The 23,498-nt window shown below is 35.5% G+C and overlaps 2 protein-coding genes across 2 annotated transcripts; both read left to right on the top strand.

Annotated features, from left to right (window-relative positions):
• The first annotated feature begins 8,416 nt into the window (after positions 1-8,416).
• Positions 8,417-10,215, top strand: LOC136206536 (uncharacterized). The gene has a single exon (XM_065997620.1). It carries the CDS (start codon positions 8,732-8,734, stop codon positions 9,905-9,907), a length of 1,176 nt encoding a protein of 391 aa, XP_065853692.1. The 5' UTR covers positions 8,417-8,731; the 3' UTR covers positions 9,908-10,215.
• A 4,744-nt stretch (positions 10,216-14,959) lies between these two features.
• LOC136205383 (plasmodesmata-located protein 3-like) lies at positions 14,960-17,199 on the top strand. Its single transcript, XM_065995943.1, has 2 exons — positions 14,960-15,674; positions 16,959-17,199. The coding sequence occupies exons 1-2, from the start codon at positions 14,966-14,968 to the stop codon at positions 17,111-17,113; spliced, it is 864 nt and encodes a 287-aa protein (XP_065852015.1). The 5' UTR covers positions 14,960-14,965; the 3' UTR covers positions 17,114-17,199.
• Positions 17,200-23,498: the final 6,299 nt, after the last annotated feature.

Genomic DNA, 23,498 nt, shown 5'->3' with positions numbered 1-23,498 from the left:
GATCAATGACATGTTCACCATGAATCTTTCTAGAGCGGATCAGTCTAGTCCCACATTGAGCTACATCAATGTATACCTGTATCCATATCTGACTATACAAGTGTTCTAGTAGTGCTTCATCCTGACCAGTCTGTAAGATATAGCTTGATATTGCCAGCTCATCCTGTCCTCTGAACACCAGGAATGCATCCTTTATTCGATTAAGGTACTTCGGGATAGCCTTAACTGACGTCCAATGCTCCCTGTTGGGACCCGACTGGTATCGACTTGTCATGTTTAATGTAATTGCAACATCAGGTCTTGTACATAACCTTGAACACATGATAGACCCTATAGCCGAAGTGTAAGGAATCTTCCGTATGCGCTCTCTGTCCTATTCTGTCTTAGGACTTTGTTCTTTACCCTATATCAACCCATGGAGCATAGAAAGGAATCCTTCATTTGCTTGATCCATGCTGAACCGCTTAAGAACCTTGTCTACGTACGAGGCTTGACTCAAACCAAGAAGCCTTCGGGATCCATCTCTATAGATTATGATCCCAAGTATTGTTTCAGCTCTTCTTAGGTCCTTCATTTTGAAGCACTTGTTCAACCACTGCTTTACTCCTTGCAGTGTTGCAACATCGCCTCTAATAAAGAGTATGTCATCGGCATACAGCACCAGGAACGTTCGCATGCTCCCACTTACTTTCATATACACGTATACATGTAGGGATATCAAGATTCTGCATGAATCCATACTCTGTGTAATCGTCACAGTCTCCTCAAATTTCTTGTGGATCTGGTTCGGTTCCTATAGCATCCTCAGCTTCAGCTGTAGGAGTTTGTGAGCTTTGAACTTTAGTGAGTTCAAAATCGCTCCCACTGTCTTCTTAGGAAAGGAATCCCTTCTCCAAGAAAACATCCCATTTGGCTACGAATATTTATATTCCCAGCTGGGTTGTAGGAGTAATGACCCATAGTCTTCTTAGGGTAGCCCACAAAGTGAAATTTAGTAGATTTGGACTCTCGCTTGCCACCCATCAATTTCTTGACGTTAGCTTCGCAGCCCCAAACCTTTACAAAAGATACATTGGGCTTATGCCCGATCCATAGGTCATGTGATGTACTTTCAACTGCCTTGCTAGGTGTATTATTTATAATGAAAGCAGCCGTTTCCAAAGCATATCCCCAAAAGGAGATTGGGAGAGATGTTTGACTCATCATTGAGCGAACCATGTCAAGCAGGGTTCTGTTCCTCCTCTGGGGCACCCCATTCCATTGTGGAGTTCCAAGAGGAGTGAGTTGGGATACAATCCCACACTCTCTCAAGTATTTGTCAAACTCTTGGCTTAGGTATTCACCCCATTTATTAGACCGGGGTGATTTTTTTTTTCTTGCCAAGTTGGTTCTCAACTTCGTCCTTAAAGTCTTTAAACCTTTGGAGGGTTTCTGACTTGTGCTTCATCAGATAGACATAACCATACCGGCTATAGTCATCTATGAAGGTCACGAAATAGAGATATCCCGTTCTAGCACTTGAGCTCATTGGTCCACATACGTCTGAATGTATTAGCCCTAATAGCTCCGTTGCCCTTTCACCAGTTTTGCTGAAAGGTGCATTTGTCATCTTGCCACGTAAACAAGATTCGCACGTATTTTATGACTTTAAGTCGAATGACCTCAGCACTCCACTAGAGTGGAGCCCAGCTATGCATTTCTCGTTTATGTGCCCAAGACGACGGTGCCAAACGAATGTAGGATTCAAATCATTCTATTTGATCCATTTAGTATTTATGTTGTAAATGTGCGATTCACGCTTTAAATCTAGGATATATAACCCATTCTCAAGAACGCCATTTCCATAAATAATATTGCCACATTTTATAGATAAAAATTCCATGTCTAATATCAAAAGAAAATCTAGATTTATCCAAACTTGAAATCGAAACAATATTCCTGCGCATGGCAGGTACAAAACTAACAATCCCTAAGCTCCAACACGAGCTCAGTGGGCATCTCTAAAGAGTGGTCTCCGGTCTCCAATGCCTCTTCATGAGCGCCATTTTCAACTCGAAGATCCACCTCGCCAAATCCCAGCAACCTTCCATTTCTAAGCCTCTGCACATTTGAACAAATGTGAGATCCACATCTAGTGTCTAAGACTCAAGATGTTGAAATAGCTAGGTTTATTTCGATGACATAAATACCTGAAGTCGAGGCTACAACCTTGCCCTTATGTTTCTCCCTTAGCTTTGGGCACACACTTTTCCAGTGCCCTTTCTCCATACACTCATGGCAGAGGTCATTAGGGTTTGGTTTGAAATCCTTCTTCGCTTTAGGCTTCAGCTTTTGGGCCTTAGCCTTAAACTTGCAATACCCCTTCTTAGCACCCTTAGCCCCGCTGCCCTTGCTAACCAGCAACACTTCGGGAGTCCTTGTCATGGACTGCTCAGCCTGCTTCAGCATGCCATGCAACTCCATGATAGTTCCATTCTGACCCTGCATATTGTAGTTCAAAATGAAATTGTTGTAGGACTCTGGGAGTGAGCCCAGAACGATGTCCACTTGTGTCTCTGCACTAACTGGGGTGCCCAACCTCGATAAACAATCGATGTAGCCCTTCATCTTTATCACATGTGTGCTAACAGATGTTCCAGCTTGCATAGTTGTTGTCATTAAAGCCTTGGTTGTCAGGTAGCGTTCCTGACGTGCCTGATCCTGGAACATCCTCTTCAAGGAGTCCATCATTTCAAAAGCATGCATGTCCATGAACTGCTTTTGCAGATCTGGGATCACTGGTCACCTCTATGTCGTCCTTAACATGACGCTCGTACTGCGCTAGAACTTCCTCTGTAGCGCCTTGACCCGTCGGACGAGCTCTTGGAAGAGCAACATTCAGCACGTATTCCCTTGCCTCATGCCTAAGAACAATAGGCATGTTCCTAGCCCAATCAAGGAAATTCGGGTCTGAAAGCTTCTCCTTTTCCAAGAGTGGTCTGAGTGAATTACTTGTTGTTGCCATTAAGTTTTTGATTTAAATGATAATTGATTCTACACATTGAAAAATTGGAGAGTTAGAATTAAGGTCTTTAGCCAAATACTCAAATTGTTAATCTGTTACTAATTCGTTTTTGGTGATGTGATTTGACTATTTATACCAAGATCCACAACCCTTCTTTGACCGACCGAGCTAGGGCTCGCCAACCGGCCATTGAACGATTAAGTAGGACAACCTATCCAATTCTCCAACCTCGAGAACTCTTGGTTTGATGAACGGATTGGCACTTAACTCATCGTGCTTAGGGGCCTGCTCTGAGCTAAGACTACCCTATGTTGAGTCACACCTCCATTCACGTGTTAACCGCACCGAAGTACCTTAACACTCGACGGCCCACCAATCACTACAATATACTCAGCTAGGGCATGACGCACACTGCAGCCTTGCTTGGGAGGAAGAGTTGTGAATTAGGATAGCACTTTTAATCGACTCTTTTAATTTTCAGATTAAATTAGGTGATCGGCTTAACATGTAGAGACATGTGATGATCTGGTGATCATATTGCAAATTAATCATACTGGATATCTCACAGAAATATAAATAAAGCAATAGACATCCTATGGGCCTTATAATACATCCTAAAATGATCTAAAATCATCTTGAGTTTGTCTAGTCGCTTTTGGGCTTCCACCATGGGCCTTGGCACATCTGGACTTCCTTCATGGGCTTCAGATTACAATTTGCAATTGAAATATAGAGCCTAATCTAATTTACAAAATTAAAGATGACACACAGGCCATATTTAGCAAATGGAATAAAATTAAATTACAACCAAACTTCAATTAGGGCCCATAGAATTCTATGAATTAAAACATATTGTTGCAGGGTTAGCCAAATAAATAAAATGCATGATCATGGCAAATATATCCACACTTAACCTTTTAATTTAGTTAAACCGAATTCCTTAGGGTGAAGTCGCTTTTAATTTTACCAATTAATGACTAAGGACTGTGAACGCCTAATTATGCAAAATTATCAATTCTGCTCCCACTGAAATTGGGTTGTCATTAACTCTAAAATTTAAGCTCATTCAACGCCCGGTGCCATGGCCCATTGAATTAATTTCACAGTTAACATCAATTTTATTTATTCCAGCATAAATATAAACCATATCTTATAACTAAATAAATAAAATGCATGTCAACCAAAATTCATTTTATCAAAATTATTCAACCTAAATAATTTTAATCTATGAATTTATCAATTAAAATTTATAAAATACTTTTTTTTAATCCATAAACTTTTAATTGGTTCAGATTTGACCCCGAGTATATAAAACCTTTTAAAATTAATTTAAAACCAATATCCGGCCCAACATAAAAATCCTAGGCCCACAAACCCGTGACCCGGCAGCAGCCACCGCCACGGGCTGCCGTGGAAATGCATAGGGACTGCGATAATGCAGCCCCAATTATGTTGCTGTTCAAATTAATTTGAACAGCATCAATAAAGCATTATATTATGTTGCTGTTCAAATTAATTTGAACAGCAACAATTAACATTATGGGGCTGCGATTTGCAGCCCCAATAATGTTGCTATTCATTCGAACAGCAACATTCATATATATTTTTTTTATTATTATTTTTAAATAAAAATATAAACAACAGTCCCGTGATGAACACGAAGAACACGGATTTAAACATCAGCCCCGACCCTGAAATAAAATCAGCTCAGCCTCAATGTTTCCAATCCAAATCAAAACCATATATGTTTTGTTTTATAAATCTTTTTTCAAAAAGAGAAAAACAATCAATCAAACACAAACATATACAGATTAATCTAAGTTTTAAAACTTTTAATCCGAAGTCAAACCACTCAGTCTAACGAGCCTATACTCTGATACCACTGTTGGGGATTAGTCATCGAAAATTAACCAAGTGCAGCGGAAAACTACGGTTAGATTTTCTATAATCCAGTTAAGATCGTGTCAGACTGCCACGTTTTGAACTTCAAAACAAAATTAAAACATAGATCCAGAACTTACGGGTGATGTTTCTTCTAGAGACGGCTGCAGAAATCCACAAGTCGAGTGAATCTCCTTAATCACGTGCACCAACCATATAGGAACTGAACCTGTGCTAGCCGTAATCGATTCAGAATAATCTAAGCACGAAGAGCTTTGTGCAGGGACTGAGGGGGCCGAAATTTCCAGGGAGGAGGCAAATCATAATTAGCTTACTAAACCTAATGAATAAATACTTGTATCAATTAGGTTTAGGTTAAGTGTCTAATATCAAATTGGTCCCTAACTATAAATATAACCCTACAGATTATATTTAATTCAATTAGGTCCAAATAGACCCAATTTAATTACCCACTTTAGTTGGCTAATTTCTAATTAGTCCCTCATTGATCCCTAATCATAAATATAACCTTATAGATTATATTTAATTCAATTAGGATCAAATAGGCCTAATTAAATAATCCCACATATATATTCATGGCCCTGTAGAATTTAATTGCATTATGGTTCAATTAATAATTTATCCTATACAACCTAATTAATCAATTGATTAATTAATTACATTTGGAAACTAGATTAATTAACCATAATAAATTGAATATCAAATTGATTAACTTGTTAAATAACAAATAATCAATTTGTCCCATTGTTAATTAATTAACAATTCATTAACATAATTTATTCCGATTAAATACATAACATATATTTAAGATTATACTATTATTCAATTCCACGAGTTGTGTGTGCACGATCCGAAGGGTTCGTCCTCAACCAGACATGGGCCTAAAGTCCAATGACCATAAGTGGGTTCTAGCAAACCATTAAGGCCCCTGGCTGATACGAATTACTTCAGCTGTCTATAGAAGACACATGAAACCCAGTAGATGATCTCTCAGTATCTCTTACCATTTGCATATCCATATTATAAACCAGAGACATGGTGACTGTTATTTTCTATACAGTTTATTATATTTCTTGATCTAAAGTGAACTGATGAATCAGATAAGTAAACTACTTATCAGGGTGTGGCCACACACTTCTTCAGTTTCACTTCTCAAGTGGCCGGTGATATCGGCTCACCGTTAGGTGAGTGGTAATCCCATCACTTCATCTATCTGCAATAACGTGTTCAACGATCCACCCAACATACCCGTATTTGGCATCCTGTTACGGACCTGTTAGGCGCATATCAAAGTGAACCGCATCCCACGTCATTTACTATAATAAAATAGGTCTAGAGATAATAGAGTTCTACACTTAGAAAGATCAATGACATGTTCACCATGAATCTTTCTAGAGCAGATCGGTCCAGTCCTACATTGAGCTACATCAATACGTACCTGTATCCATATCTGACTATACAAGTGTTGTAGTAGTGCTTCCTACACAACTACACATATACTAGATGCATAGACCTTTAGTTATATTCATTCCCACGAATAGAACAAGTCTCGGACGTTTTATGATTATCAATCAACGGATACTTCATACATGTTTCATAGCACAAGATATAAACATTATGAATTATCGCCTTTATTCATATAACACATATACAATGTATTCAAACAATATGCAAAATGTCTAATACATATTGCAGGACCAATGCTTACGAACTAGGGCACACCAACAGTGATATCTGCTCTCCCTCGGCAGAGTAGCAATCTCTGCACTTCGCTCATGGTCCCTCAGTATGATTCAGTGCATACCTAGATAACCCATACTTGGCACGAATTTACTAGCCCGTTAGGCGATAACAAAAGTATGAAATGTCTCATCCAAGTCCCATGGCGATTTTGGGTCTAAAGATTCATCTATAACTGTTACATAAGAACCACCTCTGACATTAATAACCATGTGATGTTCTCATAGTGGATCAATCGAGAGTTTGCTCCATAAACCGTAATGCCCTTGGTTTGACATTCCATGTATGTGACCGGTGAAACACCATCACAACCAAGGCACAAACTGTCTTTAGTTATTCTTTGTTCCACGATAATAAGAAAGCATGGATATTTAGATTAATATCTTATTGCCACACAGGTCCTCAACCCGCCAAACATGTGCAGATCGCTAATCTTGGATACTCTATTAATTATATTGCATAAGTAAGCATGACCTAACAGATTGTTGCCTTATAGTTAATGATACCGTTAAATACAACATCTCGGGACTAGAGTGTACTCCAACAGTTCATGTGTTCTTGGATTGTGACTTTGCCATTAATATATGGCTGTCATTGGGCATTGATCACTATACCCAGGGAACAAAAAAAGTCACCGACTGGTTTGAGGATTTTATTGGGTCTAGGGATCGCTTGGAGTGTGAACTTCTTTGCACAATACTTTGGGAGATTTAATGCCAACGTAATAGACTCTATCGGAATGGGTCATGTGCTCTGCCCCCGATTGCAGCGAGGTTATGTCAGAATATGTTACTCGACTTCAACAAGGCGAGGGTTCATCCTTCAACTAGAACTTCTGTTCATCGACTGTCTCATTTGGACGCCCCTAGCAGCAAGTTGCTCAAATTAAATATAGATGCTGCCTGCTAGCCAAATAGTGAGTTCGTGGGTTGGGTGTGTGCTTTGTGACTTATATGGTGTCTTTGTTCGTGCCTTCACCATACCTCGGGTGGGGTGCCTAACTTTGAGGCTGCTGAAGTGTTGGGTCTTTAGCATGTAGTCCAGTTCCTTCTGGACGGTAATTCGGGGGAATGTAGTTATTGAAATGGACGCTAGTGGAGTTGTAGAGGCTATCAACTCGATGGAGCCAATTTTATCTGAATTTGGAGCATTGATTGGGTTCTGTAGGCGTATGTAAGAAGGGTGTAATAGGGTGTTTGTTTAGGTTTGCTAAAAAGACGGCCAACAAAATAGCCCACACCCTCGCAAATGCTACTTTATCTTTGAATTCGCCTATGTTTTGGCAATTTAAGCCTTCCTTCATTCATAATGTAATGTTAACTCATATTGCCTTTTTACATCAATGAAAGTTTCTCCTTTGCTCTAAAAAAGAATATAACCGTTGTTCCCATACCCATGATTTCAGTCATTACAATTGCTTTTTAATTATGCACGGCGACACATGCCGCATGTGATATACACACCAGATCAAATGCTTAGGAGACATATGCGTGACTCTGTCTCTATCTCATACGTTGCTAGAATTAGTTATCTCGACGTCTTGAGATATTTTGTCTAATAGTTGAATACAACTAATATATTTTTGGTATTTCCCAATAAATCCTTTAAGGGATTATAATTTTCAATATGAAAACACGGTTTACTGAGAAAACCCGAATGACACGAAAATAACTTTTCTATATGAAACATATATATTAGTAAATAACACGATTTTGACACGAAACACAAAATTGCCACCTCCATTAAAAACGGACCACTAGAGATGTTTTTACAATGGAATTTATAAATGAAAACATTTGAAAGATAAATCATATAATTAATTAAATAAATCCATGGACTAAATATAAAAATAACGAGATAAAAAATATCCGGAGAGGAGATAAAGGCGCAAGAAAGTAAGAGAGACATAACTTGTATTTCGGAGCTTCCTTCTCTACCACATTTATACTCCTTACTCTTTCATACATTCCCTCTTTCCATGCCCTCCATCTCCTCAGCTTTGGGCGGCGTCTGGAAACAAAGATAGATAAAGATAAACATCTTCTTCTTCTGTTTCCCGTCCGCCTCCCTCCGGTCACCGTCACCATGACTTCCAACGTTCATCCTTTCCAGCTTCTCGAAATCAATGTCATCTCCGCTCAGGATTTGGCTCCGGTTTCCAAATCAATGCGTACATACGCCATCGTTTGGGTTCACTCCGAGCGAAAACTCACCACCAGGATTGATCAGACCGGAAACACTAATCCTCAATGGAACGAGAAATTCGTCTTCCGAGTAGACGATACTTTTTTGAATTCAGATACTTCTGCTATAATGATTGAGATTTACGCTGCTGCTTGGCTTCGCGATGTTCAGATCGGTTCCGTTCGAGTACTAATCAGTAATCTCTTCCCTTCCGCTCCGACGAATAATTCCAAAATGCGATTCGTTGCTCTTCAGATCCGTCGCCCGTCCGGCCGTCCGCAAGGGATACTTAACATGGGCGTCCAGCTCTTAGATAGTACGATGCGGAGTATGCCTTTGTATACAGATCTTAGTGCGTCGGCGGTTGGAGTTCATGACCTAATCGACGCCAAAGCGAATAATAAACAAAGTATGGAGGAAAAAACGGCTCAATTACGTAGAACGCGGAGTGAACACACCGATTTGAACTCCGCGGATGAATTTGGGGTTAGAGCAAGTAATGTAATGGCAGGTGGATTATCCGGGATGCCGAGAACTTCTTGTGTTAATCCCGGTTCGTTAACAAGTTCATTAACAATGGATACTAGAAGTAGCAAAGAAAAAGAAAGAGAAAGAGAAAGAGAAAGAGAAAGAGATAGAGATTATTGTACCCTTGATAACGGCCGTGCAAGCATGGTCTCCGATTTAGGACCCTCCGCGTCTATAGTAGCAGCAGCGATAGCGAAAGGGTTGATTAAACCACCGGGGCAGGCCCCGACGCCTCCTCAGAGATCGGATGGAAGCTCGATACTCGAAGATTGGACAGAGAGTGATAGTGCTGAAGGTTTAAGAACGAAGCTAGAAAGATGGAGAACGGAATTGCCTCCGATTTATGACAGTGATGCTAAGAAAATGAAGTCGAAAAGCAGGAGATCGAAGCTCCGGCGGGGACGATCAAACTCAAATCCGGGGTTATTTACGTGTTTCGGGAACGTTTTCGGGTGTGAGATATCTATAAGTTGTGGCGGAGGTAGTAGCCGGAAATATGAAGGACAAGTATGTCACCTGAGTTCAGCGAATAGCTCATCGTACTTATGAGATTAGTATATGTTGGTGTTTTTGGCTCTAAAGAGGTGTATTTAGGATGCTCGACCATTGGATATTAATAAGCCTAGATTTAACGGTAAATGATCAAATTCTAAATGACCATTAACGTCTATATGATCAAAACCGTTAAGGTTGTTTGTTGTTGATGTACAATTGTAATTAGAATGTGAGGATGTGGAGTGAAGAGGGAGGGATGATCATAGGAAGATTTACCACAGTTTTTGTTTTTGCTTTCTACTTCTTTTAATGCCAATTATGATCCTTAATTTCAAGCATATATATATGTTACCAATCATGCATGTATTGAATTGTTAGGCCTGTCTCCTTTCTTTATTTCTTATATGGTATAGTGGTTTTGAGCAATCCTCCCAACAATTAAGATAGAGGTCCATTTTCTACTCTTTCCGGTAACAATTAGTTGTGCAAACGAGCCGAACAGAATCTCAATCTAGATAGGTTTGGTATTCGCTACTTATAATATTTCAAGTCGTATCTCTTGAATTGAGTTTTGACCGACTCGAACTTTTATTGAGTATTAACCAAATTTATCATACATACATAGGAGACCAAGAAAAATCTTTATAACATACTCCACATGAGTTTAAAATATTTAAAAAAAAAACAATTACATGTTAATCAGGTTGCGAACTACAGTGATTGGTTTGGAAGTTCGATCCGGTTAGGGAGCTCCTCGCCGAGTCGCCTGATTTCCTTTGATTCCGTCTCTGTGGGGGGATCGGTCCCTGCAAACACTCCGGAGCTTAAGACAGTCAGAGGTCCTAGGCGAGGTGTCAAATAATCAGTCGAAGTGCTTAGGTTAACATATGTGTATCTCTGTGGGATATCCCATTGGCTTATTTATAAGCCCTTGCCATGGGCTTGGGGCCTTTGATGTGCCTCCGAGCGACTACTCGAAAGCTTGTTAAGGGATAAGTATACCACGTCGTTATCAAGTAATAAATTTGGACAAGTCCAGATATCAAATCCACAGGATTTATACCGCAAGTACCAAACTACTAGGCTTCTAAGTTATCTAGGCAACGAGGGTTTAGATTGAAGGGTTGTTGTTCTAAATTAATCTACTCCTAATATAATCCAAAGCTATTCATAAATTCCCAAAAGTGAGAATGATAATGGTACAATAAAACAAATATTCAATAACATTCGATTTATGATCATAAGAAATTCAATATGGCGTAGTCATACTTAAAGATTAAACCTACTTATCCTTCTAGGGTTCCCTAGTTCGTTATTCTCTTGTCAAACCAAAACTAGCTTTAAGGTTCGGCAATTTGGGTCTTACCAACTATGAAGTCGTCAATTTCAATATGTTCTTTAATTACAGAGAATCAAATTCGACTCGCGATATGAGCCAAGATTATATTTGGATTATTGAATGATTTAATTAATATGCTAGGCAAATATTAAAAACTCATAAATATGTAAACTAATATTCATATTAAAGATGGAAGAAAATTGTCGCATGTTAAAACCAATTTAGGATTCATATGTAGGATCTAAAAGTAAACAGAAATAAAAAGGGTAAAAACCTATTTTGAAACCTGTCAACTCAAGCGGTCATCTTCCTGAACTTGAGAATTTGTGGAATGGATGAAAAATGAGTTTTCTCAGGTGTTAATGGCATAATGGAAGAGGATGAATTTTGTTATCAAGGTGAAAGAAATTTATTAAATAAACTTTGGAATACAAACTATGAACTAATTCTAAAACTAAAAACTAAAAACTGATTGATGAAAAACTAATTACAAACTTCTTGATTATTCCTAACTAATGGAACTATTTATAATGAAAAACTAAAAGCTATTCTAATTAAAGACTAATTAATAAAAAGCTATTCTAATGAAACACTAATTAACGAAAAGCTATTCTAATGAAAAACTAACTCTTCAAACATTATCTAATAAAAACTAATTTAATTTCTGAGGATGGAAAATCCAATTATTTAAATACAAAAAGCCCAAAGATAATCCCTAAAAATCTGCCAAAATATTATGCAGGATTTTTATTTGAATTTGTACTCTTAACTAAGTTCAATGAATCTGGTTAGAAAGCCTGAGTCCAATGAATCTGGTCAGAAAAGCATCCCGATTCTGGTCCTTAAAATCTTCACCTTTATCTCTAAAAATCTGCACATAATCTCATAAAATATTATTTAGATAATTCATCCAAAATTAATTAATTATCCTACCAAAAATCCTTTTTAATTAACAAGTCAAATTTGATTTATTTTTTGTAATTTAATTTCTTAATTTTGGGTACAAATAAAGCTCAAAATAACATATAGAAATTAATTTACTAAAAGTGACAAAATACTTGAGAAAGATTCCAACTGACATGCCATTGAGAAAGATCCTCTAAAGAGTGGAGACATCAGGAAGGTTGGCTGGATGGGCTTTAAAATCCCATAATATCTTCCAATTCATCAAAAGAGTTCCAATTCTTCAAGCGATTCGACTTATTAAATATGTTAGCTATCCTATGGAGAGTTTACACTTGTGATATCTGAACTTTAGTATAGTTCATTTCATTTTGTTCTTAAAATATATCGGATGTAACAATGACATGATAATTTTTAGTACATTGTTACTAGTCAATAACCGGTCAATACAAATTTGACCAATTTAATCAAAAATTAAGATTCACAATATACTCAACTAACATAAAAAAAAATACAATATTACCCTTAACTTTTTTTTTTCTCCCAAATTCTGATTTTATCTCTCCCAAAAGAAAAAACTTTTACAATCTTCAATCTCCTTATGCAAATTTCCTAAATCTTTTTCCAATTCCAAATTGTTATAACATCCATCTTTATCTTGTAAATTGTAATAGGGCTACCATAAACCATAAAAGAAAGAGATAACAAAACGTGGCACGTCGTTCATATTATTCTGTTAAGTTTATCAATTATACGCGAAGAGAGAAATCAGAACATAATAGAGTAATATGAATGACGTATCACATTTCGTTATCGATGCCTAAATTAATACTCTTTTTTTAACTATGGGAAAATTACATAAAAATCCACTTTTTACAAATTATTTACAACTTACATGATCCACAAAAGGACTAAAAAGATTACAAAGAGCAAAAATAACCATAGAATGTATAAAAAAATGCAAAAGAACAAGAAAACATATACTTCTCGCAAATTCAAATCCTTAAAAAAACATCTGCAATCCAATCATCATCATTTAGACCACTTCGAATGTTCGAATCTGAGTCATTTTTTTTTGTTGTAACCACGTAGATCTATTGATTCGCGAACAAGATAAACCGTTTTTGCTCTTATTAAATTCGAAAAAGGTTTAAATGAAAGAATAATAGATAATAGATATAATTCAAACGAATAAATAGATTGGATGAAATACATGTATACAGATGAAAAATAAAATAACAACAATAAAAAAAACACAGGAGATCTAATCCAGTGGGAGGAGGAATTCCTCTTCCTCCTCAAAAAAGATTCAGAAAATAAGAAAGGTTGTGTATTTGACCGATGATGAGACTTTGACAAAGAGGGAAAAAAGATGAGAATAAGGCTTTATTCTTTGTCACTTAATTTCAGTATCAGTAATTTCAGTCCAGTTTAGTTAAATAGCATTCAGTTCAGTTCGGTAATTTATCATTACTTATTATAATTATAATGATTTATTATAATTATTTACGATGATGATGATTATTATTATTGTTATTAGAACCAATATTATTTTTATAAGTCTTTTATTTTAATTACTGCTATTTTTAAAAGATTATATTATAATTTCAGTTTCAGTAGTATTCAGTTAAGTTTAGTTTACTTAATTTCAGTAAAAAAAAAGAGCCTAATTGCCATTGCTTAAGGAAACATAAGTGAAATCCTTTGAAAATAAAATGATAGTATGCCAAAATTAATTGTATATATATAATTTAACTCTAACGTTTTAAGCGAAGTGTAGATTTGGCTCTAACGTATGAAATAATAAGATCAATTTTAGACTCGTGCTATTGAAAGTTTGAAAAGACTGGTTTGACTGTTATTTAACTGTCACACCAGACATTCCAAACAAGTTTATCAATAAATGGAAGCAGTTTCATACATTTTTGTGGTGTTTTTGTAACTATATTAATAACACAATAAATATTTTATACCGTTTGAAAAAAAAATGTGATTTTTTTATTAGAAAGAGTAGCCTAGGGGCTACAGAGAACAAAGCCTGGGAAAGGAGATCCCTAAGACGTCCTGAAGGAGAAGGTCTTGAATTTCTCTAGGGGGTTGGTCAAAGATGTGCAAGCCCAAAGGAAGATCATAGGCAAGGTTCGCTAAACCGTCCGCACTTCTGTTTCCTTCACAGTAGATGTGGGAGACGGTTACCATCCAGTCACGACTCAGCAGATCCTCAATGGCATTAACCAAATTATGAAAGTCGTTGGGGCATTGCTCTCGTTCCTGAATCATACTGATCATAGGTTGGCTATCCGATTCCAACTCAACAAAACGCAGCTCCTTGGTCCAAGCTAGAGAGAGACCCTCAAAAAGACCCCAAAGCTCTGCCTTGGTAATGGGACAGTGAGCGATATTCCTTGCAAAGCCAACGATCCAATAGCATATTTAGTTTTTAGTATTTTAACCGCATTTTTGTAATTTTATTACTAATACACTAAATATCTTAGACATGACAGATATTTGGAAGGTCTGGAGTAACAGTTAAATACCAACGAAAGCAATTTTTTCTATATTTTGATAATGTATGGCTAAAATTGATCTTGCTTGCAGACGTTACGATTAAATTTACACAATTTCATACGTTATCACTAAATTCACACTTCATTTAAAACATTACCAGTAATGAAAAGTCAATAAGTAATTAAGTTGTGGTAGTGCTGGTAGACCAAAGTTAGGTTTGAATGTATATAAACTGCAATCTCAAATCTTCAAGTCACCTCATTATTATTTAATTTCTAATTGTTGCACCATATATATTAATTTGCAATTAAACTTAGAAATTTCCAATTAATCAGAAAATGAACTGGAAAAAATCATCCCCAATGATATCAGAAACTACAATTTTATTAACCAGTATCATCCTCTTTCTTCCCCTCATTAAATCCCATGATTCCCAACATTACAACTCCTTAATATACACAAAATGTTCAAACCAAACACAAACACTTTCACCTCATAATTCCCTCTCCTCCTTCTTCCAACAACTCATACCCCAATCCTCCCACTCCAACTTCTACAAAACCACCGCGGGCGGCGGGGCCCAAACCGGCATCTCCGGGCTCTACCAATGCAGAGGCAATTTAGACAAACACCAATGCTACAACTGCATCAACACACTTCCTCAACACTTAACATGTAAACAAGCTGTGGCAGCTAGAATTGAGCTCAACGGGTGTTATTTGAAGTACGAAACGGATGAATTCGTCGAAGAAACGTCGCGAAAACACGAGCTGCTGCACGAAACGTGCAGTGAGGAGAAGGCGGAGGAGCTTGGTTTTGTAGAGGTGAGGGACGCAGCTTTTTTGGAGATGGAAGAAGGAATGGGTGAAGAAAAAGGGTTTTATCATTATGAAAAGGATTATGGAAATGTTAATGTGATTGGAGAGTGTGAAAGGGATGTAATGGGATGTGATTGTAGTGAATGTTTAGGGTTTGCTGCTGAAATTGCTCGTATGGATTGTGGTTCTTCAGTTTGGGGAAAGGTTTACTTGGATAATTGCTTTCTCAGCTATGCTCTTAAACTGTACCAAGGTAATTACTTCAACCCGTCTCTAATAGATGTCGTTTTAGGATAATCAATTTGTTCATTTTTATACGAAGTTTTGTATTACTAACACTATTCAAAACTAAAGTCGTCTGAACTGCCTAGGCCCCGTCTAGGTGTTCGGAATCAAGAATCTGTCCTGATTTTCTATGATTAGTCCCTTCTAGCGTTTTTTAGCTCACAAGTGATTTTTAACCGTTTGGGCTTCGTCTAAGCCATGGATACCGCCTAAGCAACCATGACAAAAGCATTTTTTTTATTATAATTCACTTTTGAACATTATCGCATGTTATTTGTGAATTGTGTTTATTATTTTCGAATATTTTGGTTTGATTGCGTTTCATGATATGATTTAAGACTTTAATGACATTATTTAATAACTGTTGGTGGATAATATTACAGTAAAACCTCTATAAATTAATAATGTAGGGACCATAAAATTTTATTAATTTATAAAGACATTAATTAATAAATAAATTATTAATTTATAGAATAATTTTAAATTTCTTTAAAAATAAATTTTAAATTACTAATTTAAATAAAATTTTGTCTAAAATCAATGAACTATATTCATCATATTTCTACGTAATAAAAGTAAATATGGATTATATAAGTTAATTGAACTTGAAAGTTCATTGTACTTATATTAAAAATATTCAATGTATCATAATTAATGAATTACCATATAAATTTCTATGGAGTGTTTTTTCAAATGATACCAAAAATGGCTTCTCACAATTTTGCTAAATTATCCTAAGTATATATCTATATATATTTGGTATATGTATTTGAGAAATTATTAATTTATAGAGATAATAAAAAAAATATTTATAAAGGGTTGGCCCAAAAAATTATTATCTTATTAATTTATTAAAATTAATCATTTTTAGAATTGACCCAAGCCGGGACCAGAAGAAATTATTATTTTAAAAAGATTATTAATTTATCGAGTCTTAATTTATGAATGTTTTATTGTACTTGTGTTGTTTGAGTTGTTTCAATGATATTGATGTTAAAATGTTGATGTTTATACGTGTTTTTAGATAGTATAATATATATTTTAATTGATTTATTTAACAATCTTCTTGATTTATGAATAAAAACTACAAAAATAATACAAATCTGATTACTCTCCGACTAATTCTCACAGACCATATCCGTCTGATTAGCACCTAACCTGTTTTATAACCTTGATTACTAATGCATTTTCTTTTGTTGTTGATTTTTTGTCAAGTTTAACTTTATTAACTATAGTATGGTATTGATGATAGAGGAAAAGAGATCGGATACAGGAAAAATGGTTGCAATTGCTTTAGGAGCAGTAGCGAGTTTGGTTGCTGCCTTTATTTTCCTGACGTGCATGAAATCCAGATTCAACAAAGATGATCTGTCCATTCAAATGATGTCACGTCAATTTAACGGTTAATATGTTATTATTTGTCTTGTAACGTCAATTTAACGGTTAATATGTTTTTTTAAAACAAAAGGTCTAGTCTTGTCCATTCAAATGATGTCACGTCAATTTAACGGTTAATATGTTATTATTTGTATGAACGGACCAGTATAGAATTTTAAAATATAGGAGAAAAAAAAAAGTACACTCCAATTTGTTGTGTAAATTGTTAATCAGGTAATTAAATTAATGGTTGTTATATTTGGTTGAGACTATTGACCAAAACCAAAGGAAGATATGTATGTTTTGAGTTTTGTTTGGGCGGTTACACCTGGCAAGGAAACTTGTTGGGTTGGCTACTACATTTCGTTGACTAAATCTTCCCAAATAACAATACGCAAAGCAATATTATTATGATTCACATAACATAAACAAATTTGACTAATCTGACAGTCGACAAACTGTTTTTGTTGACTAAAATCTTGGAGGAGTATAATTAAAATAAAGTAATATAAAATCGAAGTAAGTGAGGTTTATGAAATAACTTATTGTGTTTTGTAGGAAATGTAAGATAAGTGATAATTTAATAATGTAATTATATATAAAATTATTCTTGTATCATTTCATTTGTATAAATAAAATAAGAGCTTAATACATCGTTTGTCTCTTGAATTTGTCAAAAAATTTGATTGGACCTCTGAACTTTCAAAGTGTTTCGATAGCCCATTGAATTTGCATAAAATGTTCAATTAGCCTTCTGGATTTACGTAAAATGTAATCAATTAATCACTCGATTGTAAAAAAGTAAGTTAAATGCGGAAAATATGTTGTACACATCTTAAAAAGGTAAAACGACTAAGGTCAATGTATGCGATTCTAATATTAGAGAAGAAAAAGTTTTATAGTTGAACAAATAAGAACTTTTTTTAATATATTTTAATCTATTTTGTGAATTATGTAATAACATTCTTAAGGCACGTGCAACATATCTTTCGCATTTAACTTACTTGTTTACAACCGAGTGATTAATTGGTTATATTTTACGCAAGTTTAGGAGGCTAACTGAATATTTTATGCAAATTCATGGAGCTATCGAGACGCTTTGAAAGTTCAAAGGCCAATCAAAATTTTTGGACAAGTTCAAGAGCAAATGATATATTAAGCCGAAAATAAAAGATCAAAAGTAATTTTAGAAAAAAAAAATGTACCATGATTACCCTCCAATTTAGAGTGTAAAAAAAATTACCCTAATCTATCCTCACTTACTATGCTTTCTAGTGCACCTCAAAACAAATAAAATTATCTAATTACACTTATCCTCACCTACCTTCAAATATTATCATCCAAACAATCTTTAAATAATGGCCCTGTTTGGTAAAGAGCGTTTTGGGATAAAAAGAGCGGTTTTGACCAACTTTAAAGGTTTGACCACTGAAACCGTTAATTGGAGTGTTTGGTGGAGAGAGGTTTGGGAGAGAGTTTTGGGATGAAAACGCTAATTTAGAAAAAGCTCTTAAAATGAGCTTTTTCAATTAGCGTTTTGCAATATTAAAATTAATGGACTTCTTTAACCCTAATATATAGACTCCCTCTTCTCCTGCGCCAAAATTAATGCCCTTATTCGTCTTTTTGCACAAACCGCTATTATCAATCAGCTAATTTTTACCAAACAGATCTACACAAACAGCTAATCAAATCAGCTAGTCAAATCAGCTAATGTAATCAGCTAACAGCTAACAGCTAATGTAATCAGCTAACAGCTAACAGCTAATTCCCAAACAGGGCCAATATAGACATCTACTAACCTCAATGTGAAGCCCCCAAATATTTCATAATACGCACCTGTAAATAAATGCATAACTTATCTTAATTATCTCAAGAAAACAAAAAAAATCATATAGCTTCCTCATATCTCGATTGAAAAAGGTGTTAATCTTTCGATAGTGCAAGACGAATTCCTTCAAAACATAGTAGATATCGTGTTCAAATTTGGATTGGGTGGGTTACAATAAGATTTTTATCCAATCCAAGTAAAATATTATTTAATGAGTTGAATGTGTTATGATCAATGTTATGAATCTTGGACCAGATCGGTTCAATCGGAAACCGACGAGGAGTTCAGTCCAAGCTTGACTAATTCGATAGATATGCAAAAAAACCGATGAGAATCGGGGTTGGACCGGCGACCAGAGGTCGAACCGGGAACCGATGCAACCCCGGTTCAGTGCAATTTAAAAACAATTCTTTTATAAACTAATTCTTTTATTTTATATATTTATTTATTTTATAATATTAAGATCATTCACGTATTTTTATAATATAAATATATATATATATATATATATATATATAGTTACAATTAAAATAATATTATCGTTTATACGTGGCTTTAAGAACATATCACACACTTATAGTTGGTTTTAAAAACATATCACACGTTTATAGTTGGTTTTAAAAACTTATCATGCACCTATATAGTTGACTCATTTGACCCTCTTGCACACAAAATTGTTGATCTGTAATTTTTGACAGATGAGTGGCATACAGAATGAACTCACGCGTTTTTTTTTCTTTTTTTTATAGTATGCACATACCACCTCATCCGTAAAAACTAACATATCAACGATTTTGTGTCCAGGGGGTTTGAATAAGTTAAATATAGATATGCAATAAGTTTTTAAAGCCAACTATAGGTGTGTGATAGATTTTTAAAACTAACTAAAAGTATGCGCTAAAGTTATTTTAAAAGTTCAAAATACTAATAGATAAAACCTGTCAAATTTAAGGGTGTAAATCAGGGCCGGCTCCGAACTGTTTGAGGCCCTAGGCGAGATACGAAATATAGGCCTTTTATACAAAAGTGTATATATATATATATATATATATATATGCAATATCCTCTCTTTTGACATAAAAATACTTTAGAATTGAAAAAAGATTAAAAAATATATATATTCATGTAATATAAAATTTAATATTTATCTAAAAATTATTCTAGCCTTTTGAGATGCAAAATCACTAATTAAAATTTTAAATTCAATGTCCTTTAATGTCTCTTTTTCAATAGATAATAAAGTTAAACCATGTGCTTTAATAATATATATAGCTTTTTTTTATGTCATTTAAAGTTAAAAAAAAAAAGACGTTACAAGATTTTGAAAAACGGTAAAATACAGATTTGACAGATAAATATATAAAATATAGACTTGATAGACAGATGTATATATAAAATATGGATTTGATTGATAGATATATATTGGATTTGGATAGAAGAATAAGTAAATTTCATGATGGTCCTAACATAAACTAAAGATACATATGAGGCCCTACTTTTTTGGGAGCCCTAGGCGGTGGCCTTGGCTGCCTTAAAGGCAAGCCGGTCCTGGTGTAAATATATATTAAACTTTAGATATTTAGTTTTTTTATTCATCTCTTACGGGGTGTTTGTTAGAAGGGATATAGGAGGTGAGAAAGGGATAAAAAAAACACGAGATAAGTTATCCCGTGTTTGTTTGGGAGATAAAAGAGTGAAACAGATGAGGGAGAAACTTCTTATCCCTCAAATCCTATACCCAAGAGGAGTGTGGTATAAAGAGGTGAGATAAGCTCCTACGATTTTAATAGGATTGAAAAGTCCATTTTATCCCTCAAATTAATGTTATATAGTTTAAATAAGGTTAAAATAATAAAATGTATTATTTTATTTCTATTCCTATACTATATACCGAACATTGAATAATAATTCTCCTCTATCATATTTTTATCCTTATCTCAACCATTTATGTGTATGCATATCTCAACCTTTATTCTTATCCCTATCCTAATAGAATACCAAACCTTCCGTTAATTTTTTTAAAATCTCTCAATCGGTGAATTACTTTGAGATTTTTGTTAATTCTTTTTAAATCTCTCAAAATTTCAGAACTGATCTTGAAGATTTTTGAAATATCCAGCAACCTTTTTCTATTTTCTACATCCAGCAGCCCTTCTTTATTTTCCTGCTTTTAAGATTTTAACATTATTAATTTCAAATAAGTTTCTAGACCTTAATTGGGTTAAATAGGTGTGGAATTGGATCACTATAGTCAGACGGTTGGGGAATTTCACAGGTACGTGCATAAAAAAAATTTACTAGTATGTATACTTATTATAATTTGAGTCGTCTAGAACTAATTTTTACGTACTAATATAAAAAATTTTAAAATTAAGCTAGATTTGGATTACAAATCATTTTGAACAAACTTTTAAAAAAATATATATATCACTTATTATATATTAATCAAGTTGGATTTTATAATTAAATACAAACTTAATAAGTTAATTAACCACTCTGAACCTTAATTTATCGGAAATAGGGAACGAAGCAATCTATAATAAGGGTAGTTCCAAAGTTCGGAGAAAGGGGCAGAGACCAAGGTAGAAATGGTTACGACAATCAAGGGGCCGGCCCCCTCGTCTCCGGTCCTGGATGATGGAAGAGACGGATACAGACATTTTTGGGCAAATAATAAGTACACAAAAACATGAGGAATAAAACTTTACAAAATCCAAAAGGGATTAAAACGACTACAGAGAGTAAAAATAACCATAAAATATATTAAAAACACACAAAAAATAAGAAAACATATACTTCTCGTAAATCCAAATCCGTAGAAAAACATCTCCAATCCAGTCATCATTATTTAGGTCATTCTGAATCTTCGGATGTGAATCCTTTCTTTTGTTGCAGCCACGCAGATCCATTGATCCACGAACAAGACAACTCATTTCCACTCGTACTAAATTCGAAAAAGTATGAACGAAAGAATAATAAAGAGTAGATACAATTCAGACGAATAAAAAGATCAGATAAAATATATGAATACGAACAGAAAAAAATAACAACAATAAAAAAACACATCAAACCAGATCTAACCGGGTGGGTGGAGGAAGAAAGAGATGAGAAGAAGACCAAAAGGGAGGTTAAAAAAAGTGTTAAACCATTTTAATTGTTAAATATATTATGATATTGAAATTATTAGATAAAAAAATCATAGGATATATTTTATATAAAAATTTAGAATATTATTAGGTATGATGTATCAAAATAGAAAGAGGGAGGGGATGGAGAGAGAAGATAAGAATGAAGGAGATACAGATGTTGAAGGAATCACACAGCAATTTAGGGGGCGTTTGGTTCGCACATGGGTAACAGAATGGAATCAAGAAAGAGAAATAAGGAAAAATAAATGGAATGACTCTGAATTTCATTCTCTGTTTGTTTCAGTTCCACAAAAAGAATGATATATCCATGATTCTGATGTAGATTAAAATCGACTGAAGGTTTTAATCGTAAACCAACAAAGAATCCGATCTTCTCAAGCTAAACTTGAAGGTTGAGTTAACCCAAAGGATATGAAATCCCAAGCTCTCAATGGAGGCTATAGTTTTAATTCATCAAAAGTTGGGGAACATTACAAAGAGAAGGGTTTAAATACCTTCCAACAAAACAAGGGTAAAGACCAAAACCCCATGAATAGGGTTTTGGGGAAAGCATGTGCATGAGGGTAAAGTGGGGAAAGGGAGAGTTCATGGCAAACTAGTAAAAAGAGAGTAATGGCAAAACAGTAAATAAAGAGTAACAAAATTTGGTCCCCTCAAGGTGAGAACTTGGAGGAGAAGTATTCTCCTGGACAAACACGCCCCGCGTCCAAGGGCTACGCCCCGCGTAAATGTGTTCCTAAACTTGGGGGTGCTGGCTCGCAGTCGTTACGCGCAGCGTCATGAGGGGTACGCCCCGCGTCATTGGGTTCCTGAGCTTGATGGTCTTGAGGACGGAAATCTACGCGTGGCGCCCAAGGTGCACGCCCCGCGTGTTTGATCTTCTGGGAAGCTTCCTGCTCAACATTGCTAGTCGCGCCCCGCGTGTGACTGTTGGCGCCCCTCGTCCTCGCGTTACTTGATCCTCCTCCCATGACGGTACCGCCCATGCTTGGCGTCCAACTAGACACGCCCCGCGTGCCCTCTGTTTTGACTTGCTCTTCGCTCTCCTTTGGTGGGTTCTCTCGAGTAGCTTCTCGTTGTTCCGGGCTCGGGTCTAGGGATAAGATGCCCTCATCATTCTCCCCTTCTTTAAAAGAGTCGGACTCCGTCTCGGGTACCTTAGCTAGCAACGATCCCTCCGGCTTCCACAAGCTCAAATCCTGCACGTTAAAAGAAGAAGACATTTTCCCAAGCCAATTGGGAAGGGTTAGTTGGTAAGCATTGGCACTGATTTTCTTTGTGATCCGGTAGGGGCCATACTTCCTTGGCCTGAATTTTCTACTCGGAGCATGGCTAAGTCGTTCCTTTCCCAAGTACACCATCACCTCATCCCCAACCTCAAACTGCACATCTCTTCGGTGTTCGTCGACTTCGGCCTTGTTCTTACTATTTTTCT

The sequence above is a fragment of the Euphorbia lathyris genome, chromosome 9 (genome assembly GCF_963576675.1).
Source record: "Euphorbia lathyris chromosome 9, ddEupLath1.1, whole genome shotgun sequence".
Classification (NCBI taxonomy): Eukaryota; Viridiplantae; Streptophyta; class Magnoliopsida; order Malpighiales; family Euphorbiaceae; genus Euphorbia; species Euphorbia lathyris.
The sequence above is the reverse complement of the archived record's forward strand: the minus strand, read 5'-3'. Positions and strand labels throughout refer to the sequence as shown.